This window comes from Sinocyclocheilus grahami, unplaced genomic scaffold (assembly GCF_001515645.1).
Source record: "Sinocyclocheilus grahami isolate Dianchi unplaced genomic scaffold, SAMN03320097.WGS_v1.1 scaffold534.1, whole genome shotgun sequence".
NCBI classification, from domain to species: domain Eukaryota; kingdom Metazoa; phylum Chordata; class Actinopteri; order Cypriniformes; family Cyprinidae; genus Sinocyclocheilus; species Sinocyclocheilus grahami.
In genome coordinates this window covers 970,877-984,078 of record NW_015505713.1, presented here as the reverse complement: position 1 = coordinate 984,078, position 13,202 = coordinate 970,877, and the positions used below count along the sequence as shown (strand labels likewise).

Below are 13,202 nucleotides of genomic sequence, written 5' to 3'. Positions count from 1 at the left end.
ATAATAATATCTAATATTTCATAAGAATATTGATATATAATTTTTTTTCCTATTCAATTCTTTTGTCTCCCAAAATGTATAATAAAAATGCTTTAAGTCCTGGTGTCCTCTACAGTGGACATGTATGAAATTATGTCCTGTTTCATAACAGGAAGTCATATTTTGATTTGAAACCCCATAACATTTTCCTGAGATGTTGATTTATGACAAACAATTTGAAAATGAATCAGATTTAAATTATAATTACAAAATATTATCATATTTCCATAAGGATGTACAATTTTATCACTAAATTAATGTCAGCCATTTTTAAAAACCAAGGAGAGAGAGTGGCCACGGTGAAACATCCAATCATTTGGTATCTCTGGAAAGCCCTGAATGTGCTCTGTACAGGACATCCAGACTTAAAACTGTGACATGTGAGGTCTCAGAGAAATTCACTAAAATATAATGTCCTCTACAGAGGCAAAAACTCCATAGCTGGGTCTCAGGAGGATATATAGAAATGCTCGATTTATAAATCCAAGGTATTTGAACGTGTAATTTCTACCGACAACTGGCCACGAACATTATAAGTGATTTCCAAACATGAATAACAATTGTTTTAAACATATAAATGATGACATGTTTTTCAGCAAATAAACATGTTATTATTTATTGCATAATGAACACAACTTACATTGACATTACACTTTGACAGCACTTAACAAAACATGATAAAACTATATATGCAAAACACTGTATGCACGCCCATTACTAACATTCTAAAATGTTCTAAAACACTAGAATAAAAACAAAAAACATATTTACAAAAGAGCTTTTTTTTTTGCAAGGTCACAAATCCTCATAAAAATGAGAATGGTTATAACGATCCTTATGAAGCAATGGAAAAACATTGTGGGGAAAAAGCTAAAAAATGTACAAAAAGAGAAGGGACTGAAGAGGCACACCACCACTTTCTGAATGCCATCTCAAATTACATCCCTTACTTTGAGTTAATACAGCAGAAAATGTCAAGGTCAAAATGTTTAGTCATCAAATGTGTAGTTGGGGTTGACCACCAGCGTAACATCTTTCTCCTGGGATTCTGTTCCACTGGACTCAGCTGATCCTTTCAGCCCAGACTGTGTCAGCTCAATCAAAATATAATCCTGATGAAGATAAAAGTGAATATTAACACTTAATGTTGTCTCAACACAACATATTCACATATAACTTACACATAAAGAGATTTAAATCACATGAAAATGTTTCCTTACATAGTGAACCAGTCTGTAGATAATTTTCTCTATCATTGCCTTCTTATTGATGAGTTCCATTTCTGAATCGATCTCTGATTCGATTTCCTTCAGATACCAGTTCACTACTTCACTCTTCGTAAGCGCAGTCTCGTCCTCGGCTAGGAGAAATGGCACAATGCAAATTAGATTCCTGTGGGCTGTGCTGTGTTGTCTGAGCTTGTCATGTTGTAGTTTGTGTTAAAAGTGCATAATAATTGCTGAAATTACAGTTTGCTAAGACTTGTAGAGTGCTCACCTTCCTCAGCACGACGCAGATGTAGCACCAACAGGTTAGAAATGCGTTTATACTCTGCAAATGACAGTCGCAGCGAGGGTTTGGCGCTTTCACCGTTGACCCCGTGACCGTTAATACCATTTGTATGCTCGTGACCATTCACTTCTCCATTAACATCTCCATTCACACCGTTAGGTGCATCATGGCCTAAAAACAGCAAGAAAACAAAGAAGTATGTTTAAAACAGTCATACTTTTGGACTCTTAAGGCCCCCTTTGTCCAAAACAATACTCAAGTCTAGGCTTAAATGTACATCTAGTTCTTCTGTTGTAATAAAAATATGCTCAAAAACATGTTAATGTTGTACATATTTTTTTGTTGTTGTATTTTAAAGGGATAGTCCACCCAAAAATGAAAAGACTGTCATCATTTAGTCACCCTCACGTTATTACAAATCTGTACGACTTTCTTTTCTTCTGTGGAACACAAAAGAAGATATTTTGAAGAATGTTGATAACAATACAGTTTCAGATCCCAACATTCTTCAAAATATCTTTTGTGCTCCACAGAAGAATGTACGTCATACAGGTTTGGATCAACATTAGGGTGAGTAAATGATGACAGACTTTTCATTTTTGGGTGCACTATACCTTTAAGTAAGAATAATATGCCTAAACTCTAAGACACATTGGGGCTCCCCAGTTGAGAAATATTGGTTTAGAAGCATGTTGTACTAGACTTAGATTTATCAAAATTACTTTATTTAGAGGCTGAATGAAGTGTTTACACGTCTAGAAACAGAGAATGACTCTACCATTCATCTGATTGTCATCTTCTTCCTCCTCCATGGCCTCCTCTTCCTCCTGGTCCAGATTAATATCAGGAGTCTCGACCCGAATAATAGACTTGTTCAGCAGCCTGAAAGCCTCTTTGACATGCTTTGGCTGAACCTAAACGATAGAAACAAGAAGACAGAATTAAGGAATAATTGGTTACAGGCTGATGAATTATTGAAAAATAATACACACCCTAGGTGGTAATGTGCGCCTCTCAATTGTGTTCAGCAGCAGCGTCTCTTAGTGAAACTGTATATTTAACTGCTTTAAAAACAGTGATGTTACCACCTTGCTAGTAAGAAATGTCTTGTAGCTTTACATTTGTAAAAAAGTCAACTGTGGGGCAGCACGACAATAAGTTTCTATACATGTGTTTGTTTTTCTCTGTGTCTGTACAGTATGTGTGACAAAGCATGCTTTCCATTGATAAGAGGTAATTCAATTGGAAAAAGATGGAAACGAGACTGTCTGTCATTTTTAACCTATTGTTAGTCATACTTGTTTGCTTAGTGAGTGTGGGTTTTGGTTCATTTTCTTTTATAGGCTGAAAGGACCTTTGAAATAACTGAAATAATTTGGTGAAATGATATGGATTTGTAATGCTGTCGACAGACCTGGAGCTAACTAAAATCATTTCAGGAAACAAAAATCATGTTTCTCGTTTTTTTCCCATACACACCTCATCACAACAGTGCATCCTTGCCATGCTCTCAGAAAGACGAATCAAGCTTTCCAGCTGCCGTACTGTAATCCTCCAAGCTGATTTAGTGACTCCGGAGCCGTCCCGCTGTCTCAGACGCTTGTACTGCTCCACAATGAATTCCTCAGACTCCTTTGAGATCTGATACCACACACACACACACACACACACAGATCGAGACACAGTTAAGAAATAGCTGACATTGTGACAATGTGACAGCGTGGCGCCAAATACCAGTTCATACAAAAATTGTAAACAAAGTGTCCAGGTGTGTAGATCTGAACCAAATGCAAACAAGAAAGCTTTTCGGTTCAAGCATACACCTGCTTGCATTAAGTCTACCTGAGCTTCTCACCTTTGGTTTGAACTGGCGAGCAAACAGCAGGTATCTGCGAATCTCATCTAGGCTGTAGACCCGTTCGACAGAGTTCTCAATTCTGGAGTGGAGATCCACTATACGTCTGGCAATGGCATAATCAGTGACCTGAAATAAAAGACAGAGGCATTTACTAAGAGTCTAACAACATCCCTTTGTATCTACAATCATCTTCATATGCTGTTGGATTGTTGGTCAGAACACACATACTCATACCTCATTGCAGTCATCTACCAAGATGAAGAAGAGATCAAAACGTGACATGATGGGTGCCGTCAGGTTGATGTTCTGTTTGAGAGATTTGGAGCGGTCATAACGTCCGCCCACTGGGTTTGCTGCAGCCAAGATGGATGTGCGAGCATTCAGAGTGGCCTACAATTTGACAAAATGAGTCTTTTATGGAACAAGTATAAAATATCTTAACTACAGTGGTCAGGGGTGTGCAATGTACCAGTAGACATGATAAACCTGGTCTCTATTGCAGTTACATTGACACTGCAGTGTTGCATTGTCCAAAAAAAAAACTAAAATATTCTCAAAGTTATTACAAAATGCCTCTCTTGGCCAGTGTTGAAGTAAACACAGTTGGTTAGGTCTTAATTTAATGTTAGCAGCTGGAAAAAAACGGGTAAGTATATTAGAATAGTGCATTAAGTCTTAAAGTGACAGCAGCCTAATTTTATCATCCGCCCCTAATAAATGCCTTATTATAGGTCTTTATATCTAAACTGGGGCTGCGACAATAAATCGATGCAGAATCGATTCGTGGCTCGATTCTGAGATCTTCCAAATGCATGATTCTGAGTTTAGATTTTAACAGCAGATGGCGCTCTAATCTAGATTTTAACCGCACACTCAAATGCTCATGAAGAAGAGCGCTGAAGAGCGCTTGTCCGTTTGCCTGAGTCTGTAATTTCACCTCGGGTCAGAATGCTTTTATGATGCCAGATTAATGTAAACAGCCCACTGTGACCACCCTTGTAATTCGTGTCAACCTTTTTTTAATTTTATGAATGATTATTTTAGGTTCAGTGCGTTTAAGGTTTTGGAAACAAGCAGAGTATAGCTGTCTAAAGCATGCAGCGCCATCTGCTTTTCAAAACTAAGCTCAGAATCGACTCGAGAAAGAATCGCGATGCATTCGGGAGATCTCAGAATCATTTCTCGATTCGCGATGCATCGATTTATTTTCCCAGCCCTAATCCAAACTGCTAGTAGAAATATGTCCCAAATGCACTGATGATAGATAAGCTAATATGTGACCTATATATCTGCATTTTAATCTTTGACTCTCACCTTGACCCCCGCTTTGGTGATGGAGATGGTCTGTTGCTCCATAGCCTCATGGATGGCTACTTGGTCTCTCATTTCCATCTTATCAAACTCATCAATGCAGCAAACACCCTATGGACAACAATGTCAAATCAATAGGGATTTCAATGACTCGGACGTACAGGGACTTTACACAAATCATTTGTAAAGATAAACTCACATTGTCAGCCAACATGAGTGCTCCGGCTTCAATGACAAACTCGTGTGATTCCTCGTCTCTCACCACAGCAGCTGTGAGACCGGCCGCGCTGGAGGCTTTACCGCTGGTGTAGACCGCACGGGGACTGAACTCCTCAACATGCCTGAATAACAGCCAAACCGTGAGAATTAATACATACTGACAACTAATGCTTTTTATACACAAATCAGAAGAAAATGAAAAAACTCTCTGCAATGTCAGTATATTACACCTTATTACCTTTACATTTAAAACTCTAAAAATACTGGCTGATATGCGTTCAAGAATCATTACATTAGTATAGTCTGTTAACAGTGCTCTTGCTTTACAAGATAAACAAGTCTTACTTAAGGAACTGGCTCTTGGCTGTGCTGGGATCTCCAACGACGCAGACGTTGATGTCTCCTCTCAGAGATGTGCCCTCCATGGTGGTTTTAGGAACACCTCCAAACAACATGAGCAGAATCCCTCGCTTTACCTCATCATTACCTGACAACAACAGATTTCATATCAGAAATAATTTAACTGCATCATATAATGTAGAAAATGTTTAGTCAAGACAACCTAAAATCTAAATCTATTTCGATGACTAAATCAACACAACTACATTTGGTTACACCGCTAAAAGTCATTTCAAAAGACAGATCAGGTAGAAATAGCTCTTTAAAGGGTTAGTTTCCCCCAAAATTATCATTTATTCATCCTCATGTCATCCCAAACCCATAACATCTCTGTTCATCCTTGCAAATAAAAACTTTTATAAAAAGTTTACAATGAGAAATCCACACAAATCAAGTCTCATGAAGAGACACATATAGACATTGATCAATGCACATAGAGCACATCAAATATGGTAAACAGCAGCTAAAACATGCTTGCTTGATGTGCCAGATCCACTTTATATGGATTACTTTTAAAATGTCTTCATGAACTTTTTAAGGCATCAACATTTTGGGGAATGGGCTTCCAAAAACTTCTTTCCATTCATTAAAAAAAATTTGTCTATGCGATTATAACAACGTGAGCTTGAGTAACTGATGACTTATTTTCATTTTAGGATTAACTATTCATTCAAGGTAACAACTGCAAATTTCCACTTTTTACAATGTTTATTTATCTGCATTATATCAGCCAAACCACTCTCCTGTTACTGGTATTGCCACTGGCCACTTGACCACTAATATATGAATTCATTTTGTTAGCATTAATTTGTGTTTGTGCCCAACATATTGATGTTCAAAGTGGCTAACCGTGAATGGTAGGGAAGAGGCTGGTACAGAGGTTGTGGTAGAGGTTTTTATCTTGACTCATCTCAAACACCTTCTCCCACTCCTGTACCGTCATCTGTTTCTTGATACTCTCCGCTGACTGCTCCTCATCCCGGATCTCCTTACCGCCAAACTACAAACAGAGACATCCCATTAAAATAATCTGGAATAACAGAAATGAGACCTCCATGCCTACATTGGGCTCGACTCTTACTCTGGGATTGGTGGGGGCTACGTGGCATGCCAAGAAAGCAAGTTTGTAGGAAAGTTCTCTGACACCCAGCGCTTTAAGCCCACGGAGACCCTCATTCTCGTAACCTTGCACCCCAGCTGTACGAGAGCTGCTCTCAGCTCGCACACCTGAAACAAACATAATCAATACTCAAGACTTACAACCGCTGTATTAACATCAGTGACGGCCGACTGGATGAGAGGTGTGTACCTGGTGTGGACAGCTGGGATACATCTGGCACAACGATGAGGGAGCCAATGAAGTCACATTTATCACCGGCCTGTGCCGACTCCACAGCCTCGGCCCGCAGAATCACCTCCAAACTACGAGGAATGGAGCCCCGTGGCAGCTCAGCCTGTGTCTCCTGGACACGCACCTGGAATCAAGGCAAGTAAAACATCAAAATACACTAACAACACTTTAAAACACAGTACAGCAGTCGACAATGGCACGGGGCTAGTATGATGAAATGTCAACCACTCAGTCATCCTGACAGAGTGCAACAGAATAGGAAAGATTAATAAAAATGTAACATTCAAGCGTGGGATATTGTTTTCTGAGTTGAAGTTGAAATAATGGATTAGTGCAATTATCCAATCGCAGTCACTGTGATTTAATTAAATAAACGTGCTGTATGTTTCAGAGAGACATTTTTTTTTTTACAGTGAAATATTACAATAGTAATATTTTTTGTTTTTATATTTTCATTTAATAATAATAACAACTATTGTTATTTTAAAGCATATTTGTATGTAATCATAACATTTTTGGAATAACTATGCAGCCATAAAAACCAGCACAGCAAACCTTGTGCCTTTTTTTTTTTTTTCATTCTAAATAAAAATGGCAATTTTTTTTATTAGAAATATCACTATTAGCTTTTAAAATAGCCCTATGCCACTAGAAACTGCCATAAGAAACATCTGTTGAAACAACCTTTTATTTTCACTACTGATTTAATTATTTTATTTCCTGGACTTGTCCATTTGCTTCAAATATGAATTAAATTTTTTTAAGTTTAAATTTAAGATTTCATTTATAAAAACGTTATTGCAAATTATCATGTAAAAAATAGGTTTTGACACGTCACTTGTGTGTAGCAGGGAACATTTTGCAGAAAAATTACAAATTTCTCCTTTTTTCCTCAAGGTCTAACCAACAGAAAAATGTCCTTACCAATGAAATATCATCAACTACAAAGAAGATGTTTTGAACTTTACCTATTCACGCTTTGCACTGTAACTTTTCCATCATTTCAAGAGAGGAAAGGGGACCAAAACACATAAAAGTCTATGGCTTCCTGTCATACCTTCTGGAAGTCAATAAATTTGGATTTGTTTGTATCCAGGAGAAATCGTCTACGGTTGTTGCACACAGGGTTGCGGCATATGCTTGGCTGAGTGTATTTAAACTGCTGCTCCACATCCTTTATCACTCCCTGACAGTCCAAGCACAGGAAGGTCCCGCTCACCAGCTCAGGGTGAACCGGGTGAGTACGGACAACCTGGCCACTGATGCGCACAAGTGAGCCAACCTTCACCACGGTCAACTCACGGATCCTGCAGGAGCCCAGAACAGGAGCACATTAGTTAAGGAGGCATGTGTTCAAAATAACAAGAATATCATTTTGACAGATATACAGTATTTTAGTTTTAACACTGTCTTCAAAATTCTCTTTACTTGTGTCTGGTTGGTAGATCCTGGAAGGCAACATAGAATTCCTTTGAGATTGGAACTTCTCCATGATCCCGAGCAAAATTACGCACAGCACGGCACAGGAAGGGGTAAAGTCTAAAACAAAACATAAAAAAAGTTTGACTTTGTACATGCAGACAAAAACAATGTGTTATCAATTCAATAAAGCAGCTTTTTAGTTGTCAAAGCCTCTGCCGAATGCAAGTCAATTTGCACTGCATACTCATATTCCACACACTACTTTACACAATAACTACACATCTGACATTATGCATTATGTGCTACATGATAATGTTTCAGGGTTTTAAGCATTAATCATTAAATGACTGTGTACTTCTATTTCAACGGTAAGATGAATATAGCAACGCATATAGTGACTAAATTCAAAAGCAATGTATGAAAACAATTTAGATTTTTCTTTTGGCTCCTTTCACACCTGTAGAACTCTTCCTGGATGGCGGTTGCCAGTTCTTGATTAAAGCCCTCCAGGTCGGTAAAACTGACCACGAGTGTGTTCCTTTCCGGCCGGATCAACTCCTCTGCGTCCCGCAGGTACTTCACTTCTCCATCGCTATTCTGAAACCTGCGGAGCGGTACACAACAATTTAGTGTGCAATTCTGATTACGACCAAAAATGTTTACAAATATATTTATTATACATCATAGCAAAGATAATGCATGTTCACGTGCACGGGTGTAATGTTCATGCGAACATATTAATTCTACAATTCCATATAACTTTATTTGTAGTTTAACATGAAATCGTACGACTAATGTTAGTGTACAAGCGTGTAATGTTTCATAGGAAATATTGTAATTATTCTATACGGTTAACGTTACCCATCGTGTAAATTTCATGATACTGAGGGACAATAAGAAGCACCGCATTTACTCACTCTTCCAAAAAAGCCTGGAATAATTTTTGGCATTTTCCCGCCAGTTCGTCCTTGATCGTCTGCCCAGCATTCGGATTTGCTCCTTGTTCCATAAGATCCATTTTTGTAATAAATTGTTGTTACGACGTTATAACAATAAAGTACGCGATGTCCCGTCAAACACAAGAAGCACACGAGCTGTCTCAGACGTTTTCGCGCGAAATGCTGTACCATGTGATTATTTTCGCGCCACCAGGATCCAATCAGATTGTTGTTTTTCGGTGCTGCCACAGTGGCCAATCATTCTCGAGCTTTCTGTTCGGGGGGGGGAGGGGGCATGGCATCATGTCGAGGTCAGACAGTTTCTATAAAGATGTAAACATGATATGAAATTATAAAATAGTTCAGTATCAGGCCTATCAGACCCATATTTATTTATATATTGTGGTAGTATTGTTGCCTCGTTTAAAACTTCAAAATACAATAAATTGCACAAAGTATCAATACAGCAAAACAAAAACTTGTAACAGTTATTTGAGACATCACTTGCCACATGACATGATTTCATGTATTGTCACTCAGTTTTAAGGAAGTGCCTTGTGTTAACAGTAGATGGCGCAATTACTATATTATATGTAAACAATCAGCTTTTTAATAAAGCCAGCAGATAGCGCCAGAGAGTTAATTTATGCATAAAAATATGCCAAACATGCAAGTGAAATGAAAAATGTGCACCAGTAATATTTTTATAAGGCAGCATTAAGTATTTTTTTGAAAATGTGATTGTTTTACTCTCACAACAGCTAAAATCATAGGGCTTGTGGTAAAACACTTCATTTAGAGTGATGTGACATGTGGCCAAATATGGTGACCCATACTCAGAATTAGTGCTCTGCATTTACCCATCCAAAGTGCACACACACAGCAGTGAACACACACACACACCATGAACACACACCCGCAGCAGTGGGCAGCCATTTATGCTGCGGCGCCCGGGGAGCAGTTGGGGGTTTGGTGCCTTGCTCAAGGGCACCTCAGTCGTGGTATTGAAGGTGGAAGAGAGCGCTGTACATTCACTCCCCTCACCCACAATCCCTGCCGGTACGAGACTCGAACCCACAACCTTTGGGTTACGAGTCCAACTCTCTAACCATTAACCACAACTTCCAAATTAACAAATATTTTATCATATTTGACAGATAATGAACAGATTGATTTCAAAATATACCAGTCAGGGTTGTGATAGTTCTAATAGTTTGAATGTAGCTACTTTAATTGTCTGCTACTAGAATGAACTGCTCTTTGCAACAGATTTTAAGAAAATGTGTTGCAAAAGGCAATTTACTGTAGTCTGTCACTCTATTACAGTGTAATCTGATATATTTTCAAGTGAAACAGGATGTTCAGTGAGAAAAAAAATGTATGTTAGGACTTTGAATGTGAAAAGTGGGCATTACATACAGTACCAAAACATAGCAACACCAAATGAAAGTTTGCCAAAACAATATCTAAATAACTATTTATTTAGTAATTAACATTGTCCAAAAGTCAAGCCATCTTCATAGAATAAAGTCATTTTAGACAAAACTGGACAAACTTTCTTGGGAACAACATAACAGATAAGTCATGAACAATTTGGTCAGAAACATGCAAAAGTAAATATGGTCAATTTTGGCAATGTTGGCCTGTTACTAATGATAATATAAGTATTGTAAAAGCATTACATTAAAACTCTGATTTGAGGCCTTCAGAAATATAATCATTAAGGTTTTCATTCATTCTTAAAATACTTTCTAGATTCATTAATTTTTCTCAGAGGTAACAGATGTTGTTGACAAGTTTCGGTTATCAGATGTGTGTGGCTGGAAGACTTTGTGGATAGATATCTATATCTGTACCTGGTAGTTTGGTTGGGATAAAAAACACTCTCGATCATAGTAACTAAGAACACATTTTTGTGGTATGTATATGAATGTATGTGTCTGTGAGAGTTTTTAGTGTCTGTTGGGCGTATCCTGAGTTGTGGTATATAAGTAGGTGGCTTTGTTTTTGTGGTTTCCGTCATGGCGGTTGATTTCATCCTGTGGCGGCATTTTAAAATTTTGAAGTCGCACTTGCATTGGTAGGCAGAATGAAGACATGCAGACGTCAAAGTAACGCTTAATCAACACTGTTATGTTTATTTTAATGGTTCAGTTCATTTGTACACTCTATCAGTCTTTCTCTTTGTATGAGGGTACATGTGTTTATGTGCCTTCAATGTGTTTGAACCCAAACAAGTTTTTTTTTGCAATCTAATCACTTCACTGTAGACGTTACTCAGTAAATATGATAAACATACGCTAAGGCATTGGCTGGATCACCACACACACCTGAGCCAGGTATAGCGTTAAGGCAAACGACGTCTAGACGGTTTTGTCTGCAGGGTGTCTTCAGTACATCAGATGTTTCGTAACATTTGGCACAGGAGTACGAGGACTTTCTTGCATGCTTGCAGTTGCCAGTGTGAGCATAAGATATTGCATTAGTCTGGAGATTTATGTCTTTCACAATCCTGCACACAACAGCATAACTGCCAGATATCCCTGGAGTGAAAACAAGTATTTGTCAAGGTTTGTAAGATGTAAAACAAGATATGACAGATATCATTTTGAATGTCATAACACTAGAGAATATAGAGTTGTTGTTTATTTTTTGGTTGGTGGTGTAACCTTGATCATGTGTAGGCACCCCCTCCTAAATGACGTTAGCTAGATAAAAGTAACTTGATTTCTGAGAGCTGTGCTGAAGTCACTCTAGTGTTCTTGTGACTGCATTTGTGAGAAAAGTGTTTTTCACTTTTTCAGCATTCAGTGACTTCATTGTGATTATTAACAGTTTAGAATAATATGTACTATACTTTTTTACGTTATTTTTAGGTTTTGTTCTATACATGTACATACAGCTTGGTATCAGCAAGTGACCTTTTACAGGTACATAAAATGGCAGTGATGCATGCAGTGTGTAAGTAAAAATCGTCTTGCATTTTTAGTTAATTTAGGAGTAATTCAGACCAAATGTCTTTCTTGACCTGTACATCTATGCCATCTACATCTAAGATTGTCTCCATGTGGTGACAGATGTTGATTATTTCTTAAATTAAGCTGCAATGCAATAAGCTGCAAATTAATAAAATGACAATGGATCGCCTTTTTTGTGATAAATGCAGTTTTTAAAATCTATAATACTGCTAGTGACACTAGTGCTAGTGGCCTGCATTGTTTGTCCATAATATATGAGACAAAAAAACAGATTTTTTTTTACAGAAATTGATACAAGAAATTAATACAGTTATTCAGTGTGGCTGCATTAAATTGATCAAACGTGACAGTAAAAATTATATTCATCAAAGAATATGAAAAACATGCATCATGGATTCTACAAAAATATTAATTTTATTAATATTATTAATATTAATAGGCACAACTATTTTTAACATGGGCAATAATAAGAAATCTTGAGCACAAAATCAGCTAATTGAAATGATTTGTGAAGGATCATGTGACATTGAAGGCTGCCATCACAGGAGTAAATTACATTTAAAATATATTAAAATATACTTTTTTGTAATATTTCACAATATTACTGATTTACTGTATTTTTGATCAAATAAATGCAGCCTTGGTGAGCATAAGATACTTTAAAAAAAATATTGTGTACATTTTAAATATATTTTATAAAAACAAATAATGCAAAATACTGTTAAGGGGTGGTTGATTGCAATTTCAGTTTTTTTAAAGGGGTCATATGATGCTTTTTTAAAGATCATTATTTTGTGTATTTGGTGTAACAGAATATGGTGACATGCTTTAATGTTCAAAAAACACATTATTTTTCAAATACTGTACATTATTGTAGGTCCTCTATGCCCCGCCTCTCTCAAACGCTTCGTTTTCTACAAAGTCCCTCCTTACATACTATAGCTATGAGAATCTTTATACATGGACGCGCGTGCGGTTGCCGAACTGTATTAAAGCTTTAATCAGAATAAAACCGTATATTAAAAGCTAACAGAAGCAGTAGCATTTACAAATAACAGCGTATCTAAAAGTATGAGACAACAACAAACAAAAATCTTAGGCCCACCATTAAAAGCCGTGCTTGCACAGGTTCTGCGCGATCCTCTTCACTAATATCCTCTGCATCTCAATCGGGC

The 13,202-nt window shown here is 37.4% G+C and overlaps 1 protein-coding gene across 1 annotated transcript; it reads right to left on the bottom strand.

The window, feature by feature from the left end:
* Positions 1-859: 859 nt before the first annotated feature.
* LOC107555415 (DNA replication licensing factor MCM6) lies at positions 860-9,199 on the bottom strand. The gene is made up of 17 exons (XM_016238193.1): positions 9,029-9,199; positions 8,569-8,715; positions 8,118-8,228; positions 7,747-7,996; positions 6,648-6,813; positions 6,420-6,565; positions 6,188-6,338; positions 5,285-5,426; positions 4,920-5,061; positions 4,724-4,831; positions 3,644-3,799; positions 3,407-3,535; positions 3,031-3,192; positions 2,330-2,465; positions 1,537-1,722; positions 1,260-1,399; positions 860-1,151 (listed from the first exon to the last, which is right to left on the bottom strand). The coding sequence occupies exons 1-17, from the start codon at positions 9,127-9,129 to the stop codon at positions 1,029-1,031; spliced, it is 2,496 nt and encodes an 831-aa protein (XP_016093679.1). The 5' UTR covers positions 9,130-9,199; the 3' UTR covers positions 860-1,028.
* Positions 9,200-13,202: the final 4,003 nt, after the last annotated feature.

Coding starts and splice junctions, on each gene's coding strand:
- LOC107555415 (XM_016238193.1), bottom strand. CDS start 9,129: ATGGATCTTATGGAACAAGGAGCAAATCCGAATGCTGGGCAGACGATC. Junction 8,716..9,028: donor TTCCAGGCTTTTTTGGAAGA/GTGAGTAAATGC, acceptor ACCGCTCCGCAG/GTTTCAGAATAGCGATGGAG. Junction 1,400..1,536: donor TCTGCGTCGTGCTGAGGAAG/GTGAGCACTCTA, acceptor CATTTCTCCTAG/CCGAGGACGAGACTGCGCTT.